The following is a 25615-nucleotide window of genomic DNA, read 5'->3' as shown; positions in this document are numbered from 1 at the left end:
CGTCAGAAAAGGAAATGGTGAGGTCTTTTCACCATCCTGCAGATGTGTGAGTCAAAGGAAAAATGTCCCTTTCATCCTGCTTGTCCCCACTCCACCCCACAAGCAGCCAACATTCTCTCCATGGTCACTGGAAGCCATGCAGAAACAGGTTCACAGGGCACACTGTTCTGATTACCTCAGGTTTGTGTCAGTCACATACAAATTTGACTTTTTTAAAAAATGTGAGGTACAGGGCTGAGGTTGTAGCTCAGTGGTACAGCGCTTGCCTAGCATGTGTGAGGCACTGGGTTCAATTCTTTGTCTCTTCCCCTTTTTACTTATTTACATATAAATAAATAAAATACGGGTCCACGGGCAACTAAAAATATATATTTAAAAAAAGCGAGGTACTAATGCACGTGAGAAAAAGGGAAGGAGGAAGGTGGAGGGGAAAAAGAGGGGGTGAAGTGGGTAAAGAGACAATATTAATGAATGGGTATATGTTTGGGAGAAGGTAGAAGAAGTATTCTGTATTTTGTATTAAGCACCCAAGGCCCTCAGTAATTTGCATCTTAATTTTCTTTTCATGGAAATAAAGAGAGATGAGAAGAAGATGTGTCAGTAATAGCTATGTTTTGGTGTTAAGCTTGATTATATTTATTCTTTCACTGACTGAACACTGATTAAACAACCTTCAAGCCAGTCCCCAGAACCTACACCATCCCCTGCAATCCATATCCCCTTTTTCCCAATTTGAGGCATTGAACAACTAGATTGTGTCACTCATGGACTTCAAAACTCCTCAGTCTTCTAACTGAACTGCCTTTGTTTGGACTCCAGGCACCAAGTATGGCTAGGTGATTAAAAGGGAAACAGAGCCATGGTCCTGTGTTGAGATGTCACACAGGACAGGCTATTAAATTATGATACAGTATGTAGGTCTGGGGAGAGGAGCTGGCACAAATGGCACGAGGACACAGAAAAGTGGGAAGTGGGGGTTGAAAACTGATTTCAGGAGAAAAAGTTGGATTTCAAAAAATAAGGGTGTGGTCACCAGAAGGGGCAGAAGAGCAGCCCATAAGAGGGGCTTGTGGATTTGGGAGTCTGTCTGACAAGCTCAGAAGCAGGAAGTGGAGAGGAGTATGACATTGCTGGGACACACGGTGGAGAGGAAAGGGTAAGTCTGAGCCAGAGAGTTAAGGACATTCTACAAAGAGCAACAAGAAAGGCTGTAAATTTGGGAAGCCACAGGATTAAATCCACATGAGAGATCTCTCTGGTGATGACTGTCAGGCCACATAAGAGATAAAGACTTGGGATTAGGGAAGTGACGAGATGCCAGAAAGAGGCTGGAGGAAAAATTGGGCATGAGGAATGGGAGGTAGAGGGTTCTATGGGAAATCTGGCTAAGGTTACTGGGTAGATGCCCTTGCTCTTCATGAATGCATGAAAAGCAGAGAACAATAAGGACCACAGCTAAGTGCCCAAACCCTAGAGGTCAGCTATAACTCACAGATGTCACACAGGGCAGGCTATTAACTGCTCAACAACCCAATATAAATTTACTGACACTAAATTATTTGGAATATAGATTCATAATCCTTCTACAACAACATACAGCCTTGAGTCAAAATACAAGGCCTTGAATCAAAAGGACTGTCTCTGAATAAAAGCAGAAAAGTCCTTCTTGGAAACGTGGTTTTGATCTATCTTTGAAACAACCTTGTACAGTTTGTACTAATCTTGAAAAATATTTTAAATAGCAAAGCTGGAAAGGACCTTAAAAGTCTTGTTCAACTCTAATCTAAGGAATGAAATCATCTCAGCTCAGCAAAACTTTGTACAAATCTGATGACTTCCAATGTGAGAAGCAGAACCTAGGCTCCTGCCCTCTGCCTGGAGATCTCTAGAAGAGCCAGATGTGACCTGCTGGAGGAAGGTCAGGACCAGAGGAGGCTGAATCCACCCTGCAATTCACTACTTCAAAGAAAGAAAAGCAGGTCCTAGCTAACCTGGGCTTCTAAGAAGTTTTTCAAATGCCAGGAAACCTAAGAATTAACTTCAGATTCATAATTTATATAATCACATTAATGGTTAATGTTTTCTGAATGCTAATATCACCTTAAGTGAAGAGAGAAACGGTAAAGAGCATTTCTCTATGGTCTATCCCTTCTACTATTTTTATTTTATTATAGACTCAAAGGCTTCAAGAATAAATGGTGTGGGTATTGAAATGACTTAGGTTCCATCTCCAATTGAGGTAAGGATCACAAAATACTTATTCTGCACACAAATTTTACTCATGGTATAAAGATGATAACTAAAATAATTTTTCTTGTTTGCAGTAAAAAGAATGGGAAGTAGAGGAACTATATCATTCACAGGCTGAAGCTGGAGTTCAGTTGGAGGTAATGAAATTAAGAATCCATTTAAGTCAACTATTTAGCAAACTGATAAAATAATTTAAATAGAAAATGTTTAAATATCTAAGAAATATAATGGATAATTATCATAACTTATGCAAAAATGTAAGCTAAGTCTTAATAACTTGTATCTATGGCTGAGAAGGACACTGAGAGGAAGAGCCAAGAGGATTTCACCTCCTTCTGCCCAAAGTATCACTGTAATTGTTCAGTAATGTTATACTAACAGAAGACCATGAAAGAAACAGCAGCAGTATCACCAGCTGTGACATAATGGCCAACTAAGCCCAAACACTAAACACAAGGATGCCTGGATTCTTAGTACAGGCTATAAAACCCATTGAGAATACTGTAGAAGTCATTCTGCCAGAGATTTTAATTTATTCTAATGAAATATAAGGAGAGAAGTATATGTATGTTGTCTAACATTAAAATAATAATAGTATCCTTATATATACTAAAGAAGGCAAGTTAGGAGTGTTTTGATGAATCAGAACAATATTATATCAACTGATTATACAAAGTGAGATAAGTAATCTACTAAAACACTCTGGCTATTCCTGGGAAGAAATCTGAACATTTCTCTCTTTATTTAATTGGTTACAGTGTTTGCTATTGGCTGAGAAGGGCCTTTTACAAAGCCCACTGATTATACTTTTTAGTATATAGACAGATAGATAGATAGATAGATAGATATAGATATAGATATAGATATAGATATAGATATAGATATAGATATAGATATAGATATAGATATAGATATAGATAGATCAGAGGATCTTGATCCTGGATCCTCTTGATAACTCTTTGAAAAGTAATCTTCCTCCCCCTCTTTATTTTGCAGGAGACTGAAGTTTGGAAAAATCAGCCAAATTCATCAGAAATTCTAAGGCAATTAATACTTCAGTTCCTAGAATGGGGTTCCCAAACTGTTGATCTGATCAATTGTGCAAACAAATATTGTCTAGAATAGTTATCACAGCCTGAGTTAGCAATTGGTTATTATATTTACATTTTGCTCAATGATTAATTACACTACTGATTCAGTATTTTTACAAAAAAATTAGTGTATGGGTGACATTATCAAAGTGACCTAGTAAGTTTACCAATCAGCTGGTGATCTATATACAGTTTTTTCCATTTTACTTTAACATTAAAAATGTAATCTTCAATATTGCTTGGTGCTATGGACGGACTGTGTCCTCCTAAAATTCCCATGTTGAAGTCATAATCCCAAGGTGATGGTTTTAGGAGATGGGGGGTCTTTGGTGAGGTGATTAGCTCATAAGGACAGAGCTGTCATTTGTGGCCTTGTAAAAAAGACCACAGAGAGCCACCTTGTCCCCTTTACTATGAGAGAATATAGCAATAAGGCTGTGTCTATGGGAAATAGACCCTCACTTAACACTGAATCTGTTGGCACATTGATCTTGGATTTCCTAGCCTCTAGAAGAGTGAGAAACAAATTTTTATTGTTTATAAGCATTTATAATAGTTTATAGCATTTTATTATAGTAGCCCAAATAGACTAAGACACCTAAATTCAGAGTGTTGTCCCAAGTCAAACATTGGGGAGGACTTGGGGGAGAATGGGGATCTAGAGTCATGGCCTGACTCTTTCAGACATTGAAGATGCTGGAGTGCTGGGGGTGAGTACTCTCCAAACCCTTCAGCATCAATCCTTGCAAAATTGGAAGGTTCTCCTTCACATAGCAGACAGGGCAGTAAAAATGGACATAAACTAAAAAATAGGTACTGGCAACGTGCTGTATCTATAAGGCATAAACAAAGAATTCTGGTTGAAGTGAACAACAGTTGGGGTGACTGTTCTTATCTCTTCCTTTTATTCCATTCTCTTCCATGGCTTCAGGTTCTCTGTACACTAATCAGGACACAGAGGGGTCTCTCATGCAGAATCTTCACTAAGTTTTGTGTATCTGAACTGCAAGTATCTCAGAGGAGAAAGGAAATGTGTGTGGGCACTGTGGCCAGGGGTACTGAGGGTACTGACACCCTCTTGGATAAGGCACAGTTACTATCGGGCAAGTAAAATCCTCAAGACTCAGTACTGCCAAGTGAGCACTTGCCAGTGTTTACTTTTTACCCTCTTTTAAACCAAAGGAATTCCAGATGTTGCTTTTAACATTAAAGGAAAATTTAAACTCTGGCTGAGTCCCTCCATGTCTTACTACCACTCTCATATCCACAAATAACCCCATCCTCTCCCTCGGTAGGGCTTTAAATAGTTTGTTTTAAAAAAGTCATACACAGAGAAACTTTGTCAAACTAGGACCCAAACCAAAGTCATTACCTCCAGCGAGTCACTTTCACAGTCTCCTTCCTCTGCGCCTCTCCCCTTCTCTTCGGTAATGGTGTTCACCATTTCAAAAAACCTGCAGAGAAAGTTGGCATCTTTAACACATACAATAATAAACACACCTGCTCATTCATGTATGAGAGGGCAACATCCTGAAAAAACCATCCTTCAGTTGAAAATGCACTTAATGTACCTAACCTGCCAAAAATGCTCGCTTAGCCCAGCCTACCTTCAGTGTGCACAGGACACTTAACATTAGCCAAAAGTCAGGCATCACCTAACGCAAAGCCTATTTTATAACAGTATTTAACATTTCACATAATTTATAGACTAACTGTATCCAAAAACCTCTAGCAACACTGTGCACAGCACAGCACCATTTGGTCACCCTGAAGACTGGGATTGACTAGGAGCTGGGGCTCATGGCTGCTGCCCAGAATCGCAAGACCACCATATGGCACATTGCTGGCCCAGGAAAGGGTCGAAATTCAAAGTATGGTTTCTCTGGATGTGTATACTCTCTTATAATCACAAAAAGTTCAAAATTTTAAGTCAAAATGGTGTATAAATATATGTCCCAAAGTGACTTTGGAGCCAAAATTTAGAACTAGGAGAGTCTCTATGAATTAAGTAAATTTAAAAAAAACAAACAGAATTTTTCAAAAAGAAAACATGTTGGTAGGATTTTCTAGAAATGTCTGCCTGAATGCCTCAACTTCAAACAATAGTAATGGAGCATATAACAGAACAACAAGGAGGTGAGACAGGTTCATAGAAATGACAAGAATGAGAACTTGGATATCAGAATGGGATTATTAGCGTCTCTACAATCTCAGAAAAACACATGCACCTCTCAAGCCTTTAATTATAAAACAGTAAATATACAAGTACCTATTTCATAGGCTGCTGTGAAGATGATCTTGGGTAATACTTGTAAAATGTTTAGCATAGTTAACTCATAAAAATATTAGCTAGTGCCTATAATCCCAGTGGCTTGGGAGGCTGAGGCAGGAGTATCACAAGTTCAAAGCCAACCTGAGCAATTTAGCAAGCCCTAATCAACTTAGCAAGACCCTGTTTCAAAACAAAAAATAAATAGAGCTTCGGATGTGACTCAGTGGTTATGTCCCTGGGTTTAATCCATGGTACCAAAAAAAAAAAAAAAATTAACTAGTGTTATTTTAGCTGCTGCTAATATTATTGTTTAAAAACCATAAGAAAATCCCTATTTTCTGAATATTCCAGAAGATCTAGTATCTTTAAATTTGGAAGTGTCTACTTGGCTACTGTAATATTTGATCACAGGTAGTAAATCTTCTGCTTGAATAGGGTCTCATAAATACAGTCTGTGAAATACTGATGTGAACTAGGAAAAACTGGCATATATATATATATATATGTATGTATATACATATATATATATAGTAGAATCATCTCTCTTTTGATAGACGACCAACATTTAAAAATATGTTTTTTGTAGTTGTAGATGGACAGCATGCCTTTGTTTATTTTTATGTGGTGCTGAGGACCGAACCCAGTACCTCACACATGCTAAACAAGCACTCTGCCACTGAGCTACAGCCCCAGCCCCCCAACATTTTTCTTTCAGAATTCTTGTAGTTTTATTTCTAGAGACTATTTTAAAGCCAAGCAATATAACCAGAGAGAGAAACAAATTTGGCTACTGTCCCCTGAGTCTAGTCCATTCACAATGGATGCCGACGGTTCACACACATGAAGTTAGGGGAGCACCACACACACTCAAGGGCTATGACCTCTAAGAGAAGTCATGCCAGGATAGGCCAAGAACAGAGCAGAGTATAGTGTGGCAAGAAATTGGCCTAACACAACTCAGAACCTATTTCTTTATTTTATCCATCCATTAATTCATCCATCTATTCAAATATTCACTGAGTATCTACTTTGATCAAGAATTATTGTGGCCGCTAAGAACATGCCAATGAACAAAATCTATACTGGAGTTTGAAGCCTGTTTATGGAGTCCACCTATGGTGCCTACTTCCTCACTCTTCCTTTTCCTCTAACATGTTTCTTGGCCAATGATAAGAAAAAAATCCCCAAATTATGGGAACAACAGTATGCTCTGATGAAGATTAAATATCAAGATGAGTTAGACACAAAAGCAAGTTCAAACAAGAAGAACAAGAAAGTGAACAAACTTAAAAAAAATATATATATATATATGGCTTTAAAGATTAATTTTAAGTTCTGAGGTAAAACATGCATGAAACATTAATGCAAAATTTTCAATATGATCATCTCTAAGCAGAATATAAGAAAGTGAGGTGGGAGTCCAGTGTAAATTTTAGAAGCTTGTACTTTAGAGTCACGTGTGCCTGGCTCAAATATCCAATTGTATACTTTTTGGTTATATGATTTTAGGCTAAAGTCTCCATGATCCTATTTACTTTAATCTTCTCAATGAAAATATTAACTCTATTAGATTAATAGAGTTTGAAGACTAAAATAGATATTAGGCCTGGGATAAGCACTCCAGAAATGGTAGCTATTATTATCATAGAAACCAATCAATTGCCTTGAGAATTTATGTGTAAGTAGAAAATAAGACCATACATGAGCTAGGAATTCTTATTCCCAAGTCTATTTGCCACATATTTTGCAATAATGATGATAAAAATCTCGTCAAGAATTGTAGCCTAAGCAACCTTTTTTTTTTTTGGCACAAAGACAAAACAAATAATTGTATACTGTAGCTAGCATATCAGTCATTTAAAATGCAGTCAAATAGCAATTGTTTTAATAAGAATCCCCAATAAAATAGAAGTCCAAACTGGCTTCACTTACACTTTGGCTACTAAGTTGTTACTCACTTCTCTATTTCCTCACAGTCAGTCACTGTGTTCTAAAGGAACATGAAGTATTTAACTAGTCCAAGAGAAACGTACCAAAGCAGATTAACAAGAACATACAAGGCAGTTCATGGCTTTTGGGATTATCTTTTTTATTGGTATCGATCAAATCACTGGCTCTTCTCCCAAGCTATGCCCCCATCAGAAAACCCATTATAATTACTCTGGGGTTGGGCCAGGTACTTTTTCAGTGCTCACCAGGTGATTCTAATATGAGCTAGGGTTAAAAACCACATGCCAGTGAACAACACTGAGATTATTCAACAGACGACAACAGGGAGATTATTCAAAATAATGTAAGAACAAAAATCTTGGTAATTACATGTAATAAGTGAGCACTTTAAAAATAAGACACAGTATTTAACAATTAACCAGTAAGTCTTGGGCAGTGTTTTATCTGTGGAGGGAGACCAGTAGAGAAAGGAGACCAGAGAGGGAAAGGGGAGGTACTAGTGAATGAATTTGAACAAATTATATTATGTGCGTGTATAGATGTGTCACAATGAATCCCAGAATTATGTTTATTATAACAATAAATTTTTTAATTTTTTTAATCTATGGGGAAACAAATTACAACTAAGAAAAAGCTGAATTTATTAAAGAGAAAATATTAAATTTTTCTAACTGCATACCATACCACATAATTATAAAATATTAGCCCAAATAAAGTATTTATATAACTATACAGCCATGAATTCTCTACAGGGGCTACATGTTCAATTGTGACTTAAAATAATGATCAAGTTTAAACCGTCTTTTTTTTTACACATCATGATAAATACGTACTTTTTACAATGAAGTTCTGTACAGAAATAGATTTGGAAATCGTCAGAATTGTGAAGCACATAAAGAAAACAGCATCGTTCTTCAAATTTAGAAATACTGAAACAACAACAGAATAGCATTATTCAGGGAATCAGTAATACTTTCATGGAACTGTAATGAAAACTAAATACTTTTTATATCCAATCCCAATTATGACAACAATGTTGTTTATAACCAAAAGTCATAAATAGCATCTTACAAAGTGATATTCACCGTACCATAACACAAAAACTGTTTCCTATTCTGAGAATTGTCCTCTGACTCATCTCTGCTGCTCTGGGGGATGATAAGCCCACATAAACTACATGTCCCTTCCATTTAGCATGCAAAGGTGGCCTATTCAATGTAGCAATAATCTGTGTGCTGGGAGGAAACGTACAAATACCAACTGATTGGCTGACCTTGGTGATTCTGTAGAACAATGAAAAGAGAATAAGAAGTGCCTAAGAAGGCACTTTGTGGAGGCAGCAAATCACCTTCTTAGCTTCAGAGATTTTAGAGAAGTGAAGAAATGCAGAATAGCACTTGTTTGGAACTTCTGTTTTATGCCAGGAGCTGGCAAACGTTTTCTGTAATGGGCAGATAGTTATCTTATGTTTTGTGAACCAGACTCTCAATTCTACTATTGGAGCATGGAAGCAGATTTTGAAAACGAATGATTGCAGTTGTGTTCCAATAAAACTTTGTAAGAACAAGCAGTGCGCCGTATTTGATCCTAATGTTATGCCTTTGCTTTGCTATTTCTTCAATTTGGAATGCACATCTTTTTTTGTTTTTTCTTTAAAGTAAAATTCTAATCATCATTTAAGGACCTATTGAGACCTACTCCTTCTCCTTGCCCTACTTCTACCCTAAACAGAAGGGTTTGCACTTCTATTCTAAGAGTGCTTCTATCATTGATCATCACGTACCATATTGCCAATAGTTGTGAAGTATCTGCTCCCTTCTCTGCTAGACTGTGAGCTCAAGAGAGGAGCTCATGCCTCAGGCATTTTTGTGTCCTCTGCAGACTAGGACTCAACATTTGGCACATAGCTAGTTTTCAATGCTCATTGACTTGATCTGGGCAAGTTCTGGGGTGACGCAAGATAAACTGCTGACCTAGTTGGACTTTGTTCCATAGTTTGTCATCTCTTCTTTATAGAGAAGGAAGCCAGGAAAAGTTAGTTCTCTCTGAAGCCACACACAGACTAGAATTCAAGTGTCCCAGCATCTAAGCCAGCAACAGCAGATGGAGGCATGCTATGCACATATTATAAATCATAATCATAAAGCTGCCATACTTAATTACAAAAATTAATTAATTGGAAAACAGATCTGATAAAGTGGAATTTATATCTACTATACCAGATGGATTGCTTAAAAATACAGCAATAAATAATGAGTGCCTTGCTAATGACTAAGTTTTAAATTAAATATTAAGAGAGGAAAGCTTAATTTGAGAAGGAATTGATTGGAAAGACATATAATGAATCAGTCCATAATCTTGCTTGTTTCTGTTCAGATCACTCATGAGGCAACAGGTAATTCTACCAGCCAAACTAAAATTATTGGTGACTCAGACTGCTCTACCAGTTCATGCTCTAACAAAGCCGATTTCTATTGTTCCAAAGGCAACAGGATGTTGCATAATTGGCCTGCAGAAATCTGTTGCCTTCCATTTCTATTACATGGGGATAAATAGTAGAAAACACAATTAAATTTGTTTTGGAATTTTTAAGAATTGGTTTAGTATGAGCATCTGTCTAACAAATACTTAGCCATGTAATCTGTGACTCTTGATTTGAAAAAATAATCCTATTTCTAATTCCCAAGAAATGATATTTTCTGAGCCACTGGCATTATAACAGCCATATTGTGGCAGCTATGTTAGAACCGAAGTTTGTCACTCTAACACTGCCTCAACAGTGACCTTAGGAAGAGTTTTAAAAAGTGGATTCCCTATGATCTCATGTTACCTATAGGACACAAGCTGGTAGATGTACTGTGTGCTTTGGATCTACGTGGGGGCAGGGGGGGGGGGGTAGGTCACCAAAAGGAACAGAAAACCATCCTATAACATAAGCCAAAAACTCAATCGGCTCAAGAAGACCTCCACATTAGCTCCCTTTTATCTACAACTTGATTCTGGTCCACAGTTCACATTTACCCCAAAGTCACCATATTTTAGCAGGCAACAAACTCAAGAGTCGATTCCACAAACAGTGAACATCTTGTTGAAAATCCTTTCACAATGGAAACAGTGAGATTTAAGAAGGTTGGGCATTTCCATCATTTGAAGGGATTCCTGAAATGCTTTGGACTTTAAACTCATAATAAAAGTCCTAGTCAGGCTATAAATAGTCCAGAAGAATATCTTTTAAGTGAATAAAATGTACCAAGGAAACTTACCTCACTCCTCTGACAGAGGATGCACTAAAATTCCACTCATGTATACCTTTCTAGAACATAGGAAAACAACAACAAAAAATACTGAGTCATCCAAAGTGAACATAACGTAATGAAAATAATTTTGTTTTATTATTTTTAACAATACACAGAGTCATTTTTCCTGGTGCTCAATTCTTCATGAACAAATTATCACATGGAAGTTGCAATTCATTCTTAAGTCACAAGGGTGAGGTTTACTTAATAACTCCTGTACTCCAATAAAACCGCTTCCAAAAGAGCCTGGGAGAATTATTCTCATTAAATTCTAAAGCCTGATTTTTAATGTATTGTTGTACATTAATTTTTCAAGTAAAAAACCAAGGGATCAGGTAATTCAATGATTATAGTTCAGCAATATTTCTTTTCGGAAAAAGAAAAACATTAATTTGAATAAAATAACTGCAAGGTTTTAAAGATAATTACTTCTAAATTATCTATAAGTAAAATTTCTAAGTAAACCAATGGGTCTATTGCTTCAGATATCAGTAGAGCAATGTGTGCATATGGACATAATGTCATTATAACTATGCTGTGTTATTACCAAATTTATGCAAAATTCAACACATTAATAAAGTTTGAACATAAAAACTTTAATATCATGATAAATATGGGTGATTCATTGAGTCCAGACCTAAAAAAAGTGATAATTTATTTCTTGAGTTTACTACTAAAACTAAGTTACAATTATTATCAAATTCATGTATTCTTAAATTAAATAAATTCCAAGATGAATCATATTGTCTATAAAAACTGTCCAACAACAAAATGAATTGATACCATAAATATTTTGATAGCAATAAAGCAGCTGATATGGGCCTATATTTAGGAAGTATTTATATGATAAGAAATTCACACTGAAATTCAACTATGGAAATGTCAAACAATCAGGAAAACAAGCTCCTACCCACACACTGCCTGGAGGTTGAGGTCTTGGCTGGGCTTGTGAAATGGGTTTAAGTCTTGTGTCTCTGAGATGGCCCAGGACTCTCTTTGGCAAAGCAACTCAAAAAAGTCACAATTTCTATCCACAGACCCTAGTTCTTTGCTATGGCTATTGGAACTTAAAAAATAAAAAAACAAAACAAAACAAACAGCTTCTCTCAAGCCTGATACAGATTTACTAGTTTCAAGCACATCAGACAAGTAAAAGGGATGTGACCTGAATTAGCTTAGAGCAGATTTTATTGTCCATGAAGTCCAGGAAGGAAAGACTCTACAGAAGAGTGCTCACAGAATGTGGCTCTCTTAACCAGAGTGCACAGGGAGGCAAACTAAAATAGCAGCCTTGCAGCCTGACTGGTAATTCGGAAAGTTGCTTCTAAATCCTGCTGGCCTCAGGTGAACTTATAAATCTCCGTGTGCTCCAGGAACTGTAGCTGTAACCCGTACACTACTTGCATACAATGCAGTTTTATCCTCAGAGCCTACAACTGAGCTGCTTTCCAAGGCCACGTTCAGGATAAGGAGGTGGGGGATAAGGGCAGAGCTGGATGGTCAGTGCGCAAAATAGCCACCAAACACAGGAACCAGCAAACACTGACCAACAGCACCAGTAATTCAATCTCCTGTCAGCCCTGCTCTGAAGAGCAACCAAAAGAGATTTCCCAGGTTGACTGGGTTGGGTCTGTAGGAAAGGAGAACATTTCCAGAATACTAGGTTCCTGAAAGACAGCCTATACTGCTAGGAAACTGTTCCGTTTCAGTGGTATCAAGTCCAGGGCCCAACCTAGATTGATTAACACAAGGCCGCCCTTCCCACCTACCCTACTAGAGGGACTCACCACACAGAGGCACTGGTGAGCTACAAAGCCAACCCATGAGACCTCTCTGAGAATCTGGGTTTAAAAAGGCAGGGCCAGAGGCAGAACAATAATTAGCCCCTGCAAGCCCCAACAAGGCACCATTTTCTAGGAAATGTTCAGCCTCAGATCCCATGCCCCAGTTAGATTAACACTGAGTTAGGGTGACAGAAATCACACAGGGGCAGACACAGTGGTTCCTTAGGCAATGGCCATTCCCTCCTTGTCCTGAACTTTGTTCAGGTGGTACGGTGAAGAGGAATAGACTCCACCAACCATGGTGAGACCATTTCCCTTGCTGGTGACTGATACAACTTTTGGCATAAAGAAGAGCCAGCCCTTTCTCACTACGACCCTGTCTGTGAGGCCCTGCTTGAGTGAGAGGACAGACAAGAGTACAGAAATCAACTCAGAATTCTGACATTTACATCCCCTTCATTCTGACCCCATCTCGGAACTTCTTGTCATATAAAACAGCATTTCCTTATTATTAAAGCTGTTTCAGTTGAGAGTTTTGGAGTTGTGAGCAAGCCTACAATTATCGTAACATGGAAGCTCTCTTCACACATTTCTTGAGTGGCCACTGGCTGAACCTGGAAGGTAGGAGGGTTATTCCTCTCCTGGGCCCCTGCTACCTGCTACCTACTACCTACTACCTGTACTCAAGAAGCCACAGAACAGGCCAAGATAGTCCAATCCTAAAAGGAGGGAATTCTAGATAACCATCATATAAAGTATCTTGCAAATAACTTGTCATCCTTCAATCTAGGTTTTTCTTTCATAGTACCCAGGGTAGGCATTCCTCAAGTACTGATTGACTAAGAGGAAAGCACCTATGGGAGAACTGGTAAAAGAATTGCATTCAATTAATTTTGCCCTTGAATGTACAGGGGACTTCTAAGACTTCCTGGAAACTGGTATATAACATGCTTAGAGTTTTGAAAAAATTTCATTTTAAGTATGTGCTAATTCATGGGACTGTTCATTTCCCATTTTAGAGTGAAAATATTGAGATAAGGTATAAAGAAATAAATACGATAAATAAAAATCAACATTCTTGTTTTGCTTTTAGAAAAAAAAATTTAAGACATGCTATATCAAAAACAATCCATTTCCTGTTTAGTATAGAATCTATTAAGCTGGTAGCTTATCTATTATTTAATTACAGTTTTATATTTGTTTTAAACTAACATAGTAATAAAGTTTTCTTACTTTTATTTCTTATCTTCCAATTTTACCACTTCTACATAAAAACAAATTAGAGAAAAATGACAGTAGTAATGAATACATTATGGATAGACCAAGGGTTTGTAAAGAAATCATCATAAAATCCAAATGAAAAGTGATTCACAAAAAATTAAATTTATGAACAAGGAGAATTTTTAGAACTGAAGGTTATAGGGAATAGAAATAATGGAACTATGTTTCTTCTTGATCAAAAATGGCGAAAACAGATAGTCGCTTCAGCAGCACATAAACTAAAATTGAAATGATCGTTTTCTCTCATATGCAGAAGACAAAGTAATATAAGGAGGGGGAAAGGTGGGAAACCCATGGAAATAGAAGAGAGATGATCAGTGGAGTAGAAAAAGGAGATTGAGGGAGAGGGAGGAGGGATGGGGAAGGAGAACTGCAGAATGAAATTAACTTTATGTTGTGAACGTAACACAGTGAATTCTACTTTTTATATACATATTTATAAAGCACCAATTAAAAAAAAAACAAATATTGAACTTTGTCTCAGGAAACCATGCCTCACTTTCTTCCTCCTCACTGAACTTCCTACACCAAAAGCTCATAGTCTTCCCTAGAAACCAGAACAGTTGCAAGGTCCACAGAACTCAAAAATAGGAGAAGACTAGCAGAGTACAGAAAGGGTCTGGGGGAGGGAAAAAGTAAGTACTAGGGACTAAAATGGAGCCAATTTTATTCCATGCATGTATGATTATGTCAAAATGAAGCCTACTATTATATATAACTATAATATACTAATAAAAACATTTTTTTAAATGGTGAAAATGGAAACTGGACAATTCACAGCCTAAATCTATAACCCTCCTTAATATACTGGTTTTTATCCTAATCCATTTATTTATTAACACCTTAAAAATTCATCTCTATAATTGTTGCAAAGCATAAGAGAATCAACATAAGGCTCACTTTAATGAACCGAGAACCTCCAGGAAGGACACAGTAACAACTAGCTGGAAATAGTATTCACTTTCCAAAAACCTCTGGCTTAATCTCTAGCTTTTTTTTTTTCCCCTGTCTTCCAAATTTTTCTGGCTGCCCACTCATTCTCTGGGCCTTGCTAATCACTAATTCCATTAGCCCCATTCCATTTCCAAGTGTCCTTGGATAACCTTGCTCTTGAATAACCAATCAAGCAAGATTTTGACAATCTCTCTCAGTTATTCTCATTCATAGTGTCAGGTCTCATAACTAGCCTTAGTTTTTGTAGTTTCAACTGGGTGATTACTAAACCTGAGCATTTCAGAACATGTCTACACATATTTTAAAACAATGTAAATAAAACATCATACTTGAAAGCTATATGAATAACATGCATATATAGATACATTGATTATTCTTGATTTCGTCTCTGGATGATTCTACCCAGAGTCATGCCATTGGTTCCAATTAAACAAGTCCAACGTGAAATTCCTAATGATTCCTCTACAACTCAGGTTTTTCTTCTAAACCCCATGCCAGTTTTATCAGTGAGACTGAAATCTGAGTTAACTTCACAGTTTTTCCTCTTTTAATTCCTCTTCTTCAATGAGTGATTAAGTCATATGCTTTTCTTTCCAAATGACCTGTCTATCCCTCTGTGGCCACAATCACATCATTCCAGTCCAAGTGTTCTACCTGCCTTGTTTCTAGCTAGTTCTTCTAACAGTCTTCCTGTGATCCTCTAGAGGCCAAGATTTCTGAACTCTATTGTGAAGTCCCAATAAATCTTACAGCTATAAGAGCAACCATTATTGAGCATTTGTTCCATGCCATTTAGCCCTGTGCTAATGACTTACAATAATGATCTCCCCTCATCTTCACAGCAATCCAACGAGGTAATGTTATTCTCCTTATAATATACAAGAAGTACACCATGAGGAGTTTAAATGGACTTCCCAGGTCCCAGAGCAAGCAAGGGATGGCACCAGGCTTCACACCTGTGTTCTTAATTCCTACCCCACTCTGACTTCATGCCAGCTCTCAGAAGCTTCATGGTGCGGTTTTCTACCTGCACGTGTCTACATTCTTAGCTCACATGGCACTGCATTGTTTTCTATCGTCCTGCCTACCCACTCGATGCTCCAGCACCCTTGACACCTTCCTCTTGTGGCCAGGCAGGCTCCTTCCATCCCGGAAGATCCCATGTTCGCTTTCAGCAGGGTGCCTTTGTTGGAACTCTCCCTTCTTCTAAACTGGATTCTCTTCCCTCACCCCTTTACTTTTTCACTAGTTCATGGTCAAGTCCAGCTTCCTTTATGAAGCCTTGTCTCAGGAGGCCATGCCTCACTCTTCTTCCTCCTCACTGAACTTCCTAGCCCAAGAACATATCACCTTTCTCAAAACCCAGAACGGTTACAAGGTCCACAGAACTCAAAAAATGCTTGCAGACACGAGGCCCTAATGTTACCAGTATCTCAACAGTGCTTCCTCGGGCGAAACACGATGCTTCAGGTGGGGTCTCTTTACCTCATATATTAGGAACATAATTTGTTGGGCCAATTGCTTCTTTGAAAGGCTTTCCCCTGTCACTTCACCAAGAAAATGTGAATTGTAGTGGGAAGCCATCTCTTACCTAAAAGTCTGTTATCAATGAAATTGTCTGCTATGAGTAAGTACTGTGATTTTTTTTTTTTTTTTTGCAAATTTTTTGTTGTTGTTGTTGTTGTTATTGGTTTGTTTCTGATACTGGGGATTGAAGCTAGGGGTGCTTTACCACTGAGCTACAGCCAGAGCTCCTTTAAATTTTTATTTTGACACAGATTCTCTCACTAAGTTGCTTAGAGTCTCATTAACTTGCTGAGGCTGAACTCAAACCTGCAATCCTTCTGCCTCCGTCTCCCACGTCACTGGGATTATAGGCATGCACCTCTATGCCTGGATTCAAGTGTTAGTATCTATGTCACTGGCACTCTTAATGATGAAACTGAAATTTACAACACTGCTTTTACTGGCAATATTGAAATCTGTGATATGGGGCTTATTGGGTGAAGATCCTCAGTTACCTCAATCTGTTAATGGAGTATCTCTAAAATTTTGGTAGACCTGGTGCAGAATAGTCTTGTGGAAGTGCTAGAGAGAACATTCTTCTACATACTGGATCTGAAAAAGACCACGATGCTGAAATATGCCACAGTGTATTTCTCAATGCTGCTACACAGGTTTGGTGTTGAAAATGGATGGTATTCTCCATGGTCATGTTATTACAAAACTTAACATGATCAACTTTATCCAAACATGACAACTTAAAATACAAATAAAAATGCTTTCTGGGTGCTGTTCAGTATCTGTCTGTTCATTTTAAACACAAAACATCACTTTTTCTAAAAACTATAGCACTGTGACAGGTGACTTCTTGCTGCTCCGATAGAGGTCACAAGCCTGGCCCTCACTGACATCTGGGAAGAGTCTGTCCCAATTGAGATGGACAACTCAGAGCATACGACATTCTTCTTGATAGATTATAGATAAGCTGTGTTGACTTTCCTGTTCATTGTCCTGAGGTGATGGTTTCTACATGTGAGTCTAAGACTTTCTTCAGTAGGTTGTGACATGAAGACCAGGAATTTGCATCATCCATCAGCTCTATAGATGACTCAAATGCTGACGTTTCAGGGAACCACACTTTGAAAAACACCGTCCCTTGGAGCCAGCTTAGTCAGAATTACAATTGAGTAATTTAATATGCCTGCATCCCCTATTAAAGTTGATCTCAACCATGGCTGCAAATCAGAATCACACAGAGATCTTCAGAAAAAGGTTATGTGCCCAAGTTTCACTCTTAAGTTTAAAAAATTCCAATACAGTAGACCTCATTCATGATGGCCAGGGTTTGTGCACTGCTGGATTTGTGCCTGAATGGTACAAGAACAACCTCTCAAATATCACTCCCATGGTGTAACTTGTAGGTTTCAAAAAAGAGGGTTTAGTCCTAACATGTACAAAGCAGTTATTTTATCACTGTGATTGTTACTACTGTTCAAATATATCAGGTAATTTTTATAATGAGATGCACTCTTACCTACATGATTTTGTTTGATCTTCACAAAAATCTTTTGAGGTGGTGGTGATGATGATGATGATGATGGTCATCATCATCATCATCATCTCATTCTATAGATGAGGACACTGAAGCTTGGGGAAGCCATGGTACCCAAGGGCCGTGACAGAATCTAAATCCAGGTCTAATGACTCAAAAACCATATTTAAAAAAAAAATTGTAACCTCATACTCCCAAACAGACCTCCTGCTTCCACATCCTGCTTTATTTTTCCCTTATCATCATTAATCATACCTCTTTGTTTTACTGATTGGATTACTGCTGCCTTGAGTAGACAGAAAGTATCATGAGGGCAGGAATTTTACTTATTTTGTACACAAATGATTCCCTATCATTTAATGTAGTGCCTGGTAGTACCTGGCACAGAATAAGTGCTCAATAAACACCTGCTGAGTGACTATGTACAAGAATGTAGTTTCAAGAAAATTATAAGGTATTTTGGAAAGCAATTACCAAAGAGTACTATTAAAAATGAACTATTTTCCCCAAGAGTACTATTAAAAATGAACTACTTTTCCCCAAGACTTCTCTCATATTTGTGGTTTATCTTGTGTACTGGTTAGGTCCTGAAAAGATTCTATTAACAAAAATAGTAGGATGATTTGTACATGCATCATAATTGATGAAATCAAGTAGCAGAAAGGGTTGTCCATATTATTACTAAGAGCAGAAATGAGAGTGCTTAAGGTCCTTCTGATAACAAATGAACACAGTCCATTTCATTCTGTGCACACACACTGAGGCAGTGGCTAACCGGAGACTTAGCAGTCACTTAGATAACCAAACAGCTAGATGTAATGATAACTCTAATGTACCAGTGTAAGAACAAAAGTGGCATGATTCTGAAAGGTTTCCAAGAATTAAGAGATGCACCATTTACAACATATATTTCAAGTATTAGTTCTTTGATACATAATTTACAGCATGAATTTAAAAATCAGAGAAATAGTCCAGTTTTGAGTACACTCCAAATGGTTATGCCATCTACAATAAAAATCCAAATAGTTCAATTATTTTTATTAGCTGAGCAAAATTCATAACCCAAATGTAACAAACTATATTATACAGAATATATTTATGGCAAGACAAATAGAGGCAAGCTGTTTCTTCTTAACACAGACAATTGCTGGAATAGGTAAATACTAGAAGGAAGTAAAGTCTTTCATGACTAATGCTCTTATCTTAATAATTGCGTAATTTACCTTGTCATCAGGAAGCACGTGCCAAATAGATATTGTCTTTTGCTCCACTTCATTGTTGATAGATAAGTACGAAGGCTGATAGATTTTGGTTGGTTCTAATATTAATACCTCGGGAAGATAAAGGAAAGGAACTCAAATCAGTGACTGAAGATTTAAACCTCTGGGAGCTGCTACAACCACCCAGCACCAGCGTGGGAGATGATAGGCTGAGGCTGTGGATCCCGGCTGGAGAAACCCATTTAACTTCTGATGAGTCCTATGACTCCTCTCAGCATTGAATGATATTATACAATTATCATAAGGTCAACAATATATCACCTCTTACTGCTAATGAACTTAGAAATAAAATTTTAAAATCCAAACATTAGTCCAAACTACTAATGATATATATTTAAAAGCTTATACTTGGTCGTGCAATACATAAGCTAGTTCTATAAATACAAATGTGTCAAAGAAAGGCAGAAACATGGTAAAGCAATTCTGTGCACAGAAAAATTCCATACATAGAATGTCCCATACTTATTTTAGGTTTTCTGCTGTCACGTTTTATCATAAAGAGGTAGTAGTATGGTTTTCGTGTCCACGTAAAAGGATCCAGGAATAATTTTGGTTATTGTTGAAAGTTTTATATATAAACCCCCAAAACAGACATAACTGCCTAAAGTAATAAAAATGTGTTTGCACTGACTTCAAGATAAAACTGGCAACTCCAATAATGATATATTTAGCCTTGTGAGAGAAAAAGACAAAATTTGCTCCTGTTTTGGAGATTTACAAAGGGTATATGATAAGTTGAGAATCTGTATCAAAGGTCTGCATGAAGTTATTACATTATTACTAGTTTCTCACACCAGAAAAGAACATTAACTACCATACATGCCCTGGCTTCAGAGCTACTGTAATAATTCTTACCTATTCACACAGAAGCTTTAAAGACCCACATTTTTAACACAGATTTCAGTAAGAGTATTTTTTAAAAAAAAAAAAAGAAAAGAAAAGAAAAGCCAGTATTTCACTATAGAAAAACTGTGATTAGCTCTTTGTATTCCACTGCTTAAAACACAAGAAAATTACTTTTAGAACTACTCTTGAATCAAGCAAGTTTACCAAATAAAAGTGAAAGAGAAAGCTTATCTAGGGCTTCATCACAAAAAATTACAGACTCACAATACATTAAAACATAAAATGCAGCCTGGGCAAGAAAGCACAAAATCTGGGTCAAAAATCTGGTCCTCGGCACATAGCATGAACCCAATGTACTCATTTTACTCTAAATTTATCACTCCCAAACATTTAGGTAAGTTAATGTACACAGAAGTAGAGAAAGGGCCCTAGAAAAAAACAAAATTTTCTTTACTCTTTGAGTATAAAAAATTTTCAGAGCTCAAATTCTTGGTCAGGCTGTCGCTGTGAAAACAAGACAGGCCATACCACAAATAAACCCACACTGAGCGCCCACGGCAGGACAAACTGACTCAGGAACACACTCACTCACTAGGTGAGTCAAGGCTCTAATTCCAGTCAAGTGAGTTAAGGGAGCCATTGATTAATACTGAAAATCAATTTTCAATCTAAGCACTGCAGAAATGGTGTTTTCACATCTGAGGATCCAAGTGTTTATTAAATTACAACAAATAGTAGAGAATTAAGAAATGGATTTCCCAAAACATGATCCAAGTCTCCTTCCTGACAAATCAGAATAGATCTTATTTCCTAATTCTGTGAGCACACTATTTAGCCACAGAAAAGCACAGTCCCAGATTGACTCCTTTCTGGTTAAATTACGTCTTTATTGTCACCTCAAATATTCCTAATAGATGAACTCTGAACTATGTCTTCCTAACTTGGGACAGGGAATAAAAGTAGGGCTACATTTATCACTGTCTATCATCTGTTGAGCCCTTGATCTGCCCTTGAAATGACAAAGTGTAAGGAATGTGTAGCATATATTACAGAGGGCACAGAAAGGCTGAGGAAAGATAAGGAAAAGGAGGCTGCTTGACAAAGCCATAGAGCTAGACACAACTTGCTTACAGCATACATAATACTCTTGTTTTCAATTTGTTGTCTTCTATATGGGTCAACACTATAATTAACTGCTAACATCACGTGCATTTCTGCAGCTGGAAAGAAGAGGGCACGGCTTATAAACTACAGAGAAGAGCATTAAGTAGGGTTATATGTCAGAATTCCTGAGGTCTCACAAAGACCACTCCCCTCTTCTTCCTGACATTAGGTTCAGGGTCTCCAAACTTTTCAATGTAAGAAGGAAAGAAAAAGATGGCTAAGGAAAAGGAATAGCTGAAACAGAATCCAAATAATAACAAAGGGTAGGGCCATTCAAATCATTTGCAAATAAACTGTCATTTTCTTATGCACAGGGTCACAGTTAACTTCTTGGAGGATTGAGACTGGATTATGATAATGAGATAAACAAGAAATAGACACAGTAAATGTTTTCTCATATAGGACAACCTAGGTTTTAATCAGATCCATTTTCAAAAGAAGAATAAAGTTATCCTCCCATTCAAGTCTCAAGACTATGCAGCCTTGAGAGGTGTGAACCACAGAGCAGAATGCTACTCACAAAACACACGGCCAATACAGAAACATAGTAGAGGTTCCTTTCTCTACGCAGTGAACACAGATGGCAAATTCCAGAAGTAGTCACAAATGACTACCCAAATATTGGTCCTATTTTTCCACTATATTATCAACCATATTGAGTTGTTGTTGTTTTTTTTTTTTTTAAAAAAAACCCTCCATGCTTTCATTATTTTTTTAAAAATACCTTTGCAGTGATTAATCAATTTCTATTGACTCAGGAACTTCTGGGGAGACTTACATTTTCTGGAATTCACAAAACATGAACTATAAGAAAACTCAGCAACTTGTTTGGAAATATTCCTGTTATGATGCATATGAGGTTGCCCCATCTTCTGTATAAAGCAAATTTGATCTCTTTTTAAGTTCCTTTGCTTTATAGTTATGATGGCACTTTTAAAAAGATACTACATTATTCCGTGTCTTTAAAAAACGCTTAAAATATGACCTACATAGAGAACATTGCAAATGGTTAAAAACAAAGTCATATGAAAATATTATGCCCTAAAAGAATTCTTCATGTCACAAATGTTTTACTTTGATGATGTGCCTTTGATTTAATTTGGGATGCTTTTAGAAGGATACTTGGTGTTTGGTGTCCATAATAATCTTTGAAGACCTTAGAAATAAATTCTACTTAATTTATAAAAAAGGAAAAAAAGAAAGCTCAACTTCACAAGAGCTAGAAGACAGTTTTGCACTCTGTATAACAACCAATTATAGGAAAGCAATTTTTAAAACATAAGTTATGATCTCAAATGTCATAGAAATGAGTAGAAAACACTGCATTTTAGAGTCTTTTCACTAAAACATAGCCCCCAAATAAACCACTAAGTTCCAAGAAGGAAATGGATTGCTGGAAAAAGCTAAATGATATTTCATAAGTGAATACAAGATAAAATGACAAATACCTTTGTACCGCCCACCCACAGGTAACAAAATGTTAATGTGCTGCCATATTTGCTTCAAAACTTTTCTTAAAGAAATAAAATTCTACAGAAAGAGTTGAAGTCCCCATTGTCCTTTATATGATGCTATTATCCCCCTCATACAAGATTTCCAAAAGCACTTAATTCTTTCTGCCCACCAGCCATCTCTAAAAATGCTCATGCCCCACACCTTTCCAATTTTTAATTATATGAGTTCAATAGGGAAAAAATGATCTCATTTTTACTTTCTTGACTATCCTCTATGGTAAATTATTATTTTCATATAATTTGCCCATTTTTCTTCTTTCTTTCTTACCATTTGCAGTTTTTGTTTTACTTAGGCAAACTATTTTACAGAATTTGTATTAAATATTTTCTCCCTATTGAGTAGTTTTCTATTTGATTTGTTCATGAGTTTTTTTGCTGAACAAAATTTTCCTTTTTTTTTAACTTTTAATTTTTTGGCATTGTTGGGGATTGAACCTAGAACCTCAGTCAGGTTAGGCAAATGCTCTACCACAGAGCTACATACTCAGGCCATCTAATTTTGGGGGGGCAAGGAGGTGCCAAGAATTGAACTAGGGGGTACTCAACCACTGAGCCAAATTCCCAGCCCTATTTTTTATTTTATTTAGAGACAAGGTCTCACTGAGTTGCTTAGTGCCTCACTTTTGCTGAGGCTGGTTTTGAACCTGCAATCCTCCTGTCTCAGTTTCCCAAGATGCTGGGATTCAAGGCATGGGCGCCATTTTTTAATAAAATTGAATTGGTGCATATTTTCCTTTGGGACTTAATTGGTCTTTTCTTACCTAATCCATTCATACTTACAATTTCCTAACTTCTCACTTAATATTTTCTGTGTTTTACTGTTTTTTTACATTCACTTATTTACATTACAACAGACTAATTCACACTGAACTAATTTAAGTTAGTTGGCAACAGCTAATATGAATGAGTTCCTTTCATGGCCAGTTTTCTAGCTGATCAAGTCCACAGTCAATTAAAGGCTGAGTTGTGTGCTGTCTTCTTTCACCACCATTTTTATTGACACTCAAAGCACCAGTGAAAGGCAAGCTGCCAGCTCACCCTAAGATAAGGATTTTCCTCGGTTGCACATTATCTAGACTAGAAAATGAGCTGAAGTGTTTTAGTTTAAAAGCCTTTTCAACGAAGGAGCCTGCTGAGCTCAAGGCTTTCTGTGGAAGACAGAGTAAAGAATGTTAATACCCACAATGGATTTAATTAAATGAAGCAGATGATCCTATCAACAAAACCAAGGTTTTTACAGGAAGAATTGAGAACTATCACCAGACTGAGATTAGAGAGCTCAAACCTGAAAGATTTATGCCATCACTTTGACATGGGAAGAAATTGATACACATAGTGAGTTGTCATAATTCCCAAAATGATTGCCAAATCCAAATTGCTCTGGATGGTATTCTGCAAGCTATCAGGGTAGATAGGAATGGCACCAGCTGAAAAGATGACAAATACATCTAAAAATGTTATGTGTGTGTTTGTGTGCATATGTGCATAAAAGATATATTTATAATACATATATAAATGTATAACACACATTTATATATAAAGTCAGCTAGAGACCAGCTAAAATGAGTTGTAGATCCAAAAGAAGTCATCACTTCCCATGGTCAAAGCATCATAAACAGTGACTGGGGATCCTACCTGGGGTTTCTCTGACTCATGTGTAATTCTGACCCAGTTGGGTAAAAAAAAAGTGGTAGAGATGATAATCTAAACAAAACAGTTGAGCCTGATCATTTCCACCATACTAATGGTGATAAAGCTGAAGACAATGTCAACAAAACTGGACTATTTAATAACAGCATCCACCCACTGGGCTGGAGCTGCCTTGCCTTGCTGAGCTAAGAGGCCATCTTTTCACTGTTTTGCAAGCACACTTAAGGGACCACCCAAATTCTATGATAAAAATACAAATGTATCTCATTTCTCTAATTTAGAGAAGTTATTTTAAAAAGTAAGGTAAAGCAAACCAGATTACAGAAAATATATATGTGAGCAAGGTGACAGCAGTCTTAGGGCATGAAAACCAGTATGCCATTACTATTATAATCAGAATGCAAGATGATCAAGAAACAACACAGAATAAAACTTGGATTTAAATAAAGGGTACTCACTGGAAACCTAACTACAGTAACATCTGTTTTTGTGGCTTCAACCAGGAAATCCATCCAGAAGTCTACAAGTTCCTGCTTGGCTACAGGCTGTTCCGTGGTCAGCTTCACAAAATGTTTATATATCAAAATGGTCTCTACAATAGACTTGAGGTACCTGAGAGTTAAAATATATAAAAAAAATCACTTGCAAATTTAGAATCACCTGTTTCCACGTATCCTGGTTTTACTCTGTAACCACAATATATATGACATTTATAATTATGCATTCAGCTTCACCTAACATTACTCTTTGTTACATATCACATACTTTCACATATTGTCTCATTTAAATCTCAAAAAAATTCAATAACATGGGCTTTTATCTGCATTTCAGAGATGAGGAAACTGAGGCTTAGAAGGCTTAAATAAATTGAACTGGGGGCATACATTTACTTAAAACACAAATTTTTTAAATACGTATATTCTATTCAAGGACAAGGTGAATGCACTTATTTTAAATATGCTTCTTTGAAGAACATTTCCAAAACAGACTACTCATAACAGATTATTTTGCCTCAAAGCAATTGAGCTTCTATATCGTACAAATATTCTCATCTAAGAGAGATACTGCCTCAAAAGAAAAGGTTAGGAAAAATAAGGAACAAGATAATTATACGAGATAATGACTATTGTAGGCACTTTGTAGATGGCAAACATAGGAGATAACATTCCATAAAAATTAAGTTAATGGAAACCTGAGGCACTGTTTTGTTGCCATTATTACTATTACA

At 36.9% G+C, this 25615-nt stretch overlaps 1 protein-coding gene and 1 long non-coding RNA gene across 9 annotated transcripts in view; one reads left to right on the top strand and one right to left on the bottom strand.

The window, feature by feature from the left end:
• Map3k5 (mitogen-activated protein kinase kinase kinase 5) overlaps positions 1-25615 on the bottom strand; it is a 210060-nt gene that overhangs the window by 68279 nt on the left and 116166 nt on the right. For all 7 annotated transcript variants that reach the window (XM_078019065.1, XM_078019061.1, XM_078019062.1 and 4 more), the window contains 5 exons: positions 24846-24999; positions 19157-19264; positions 10827-10876; positions 8397-8492; positions 4714-4795 (listed from right to left, as the gene is read on the bottom strand). In XM_078019065.1, coding sequence (XP_077875191.1) covers positions 4714-4795; positions 8397-8492; positions 10827-10876; positions 19157-19264; positions 24846-24999 — 490 coding nt within the window. The remainder of the gene's footprint in view (positions 1-4713; positions 4796-8396; positions 8493-10826; positions 10877-19156; positions 19265-24845; positions 25000-25615) is intronic.
• On the top strand, positions 1759-4569 carry LOC120889145 (uncharacterized). Of its 2 annotated transcripts, none has more exons than XR_013424822.1 (5): positions 1759-1979; positions 2175-2239; positions 2325-2387; positions 3247-3293; positions 4273-4569. It is a non-coding gene; the product is annotated as an uncharacterized LOC120889145 (long non-coding RNA). The 2 variants fall into 2 exon arrangements; XR_013424823.1 differs by having other exon boundaries at positions 1764-1918.

This window comes from Ictidomys tridecemlineatus, chromosome 8 (genome assembly GCF_052094955.1).
Source record: "Ictidomys tridecemlineatus isolate mIctTri1 chromosome 8, mIctTri1.hap1, whole genome shotgun sequence".
Lineage (NCBI taxonomy): Eukaryota > Metazoa > Chordata > Mammalia > Rodentia > Sciuridae > Ictidomys > Ictidomys tridecemlineatus.
This window is presented reverse-complemented; position numbering and strand designations above follow the sequence as displayed.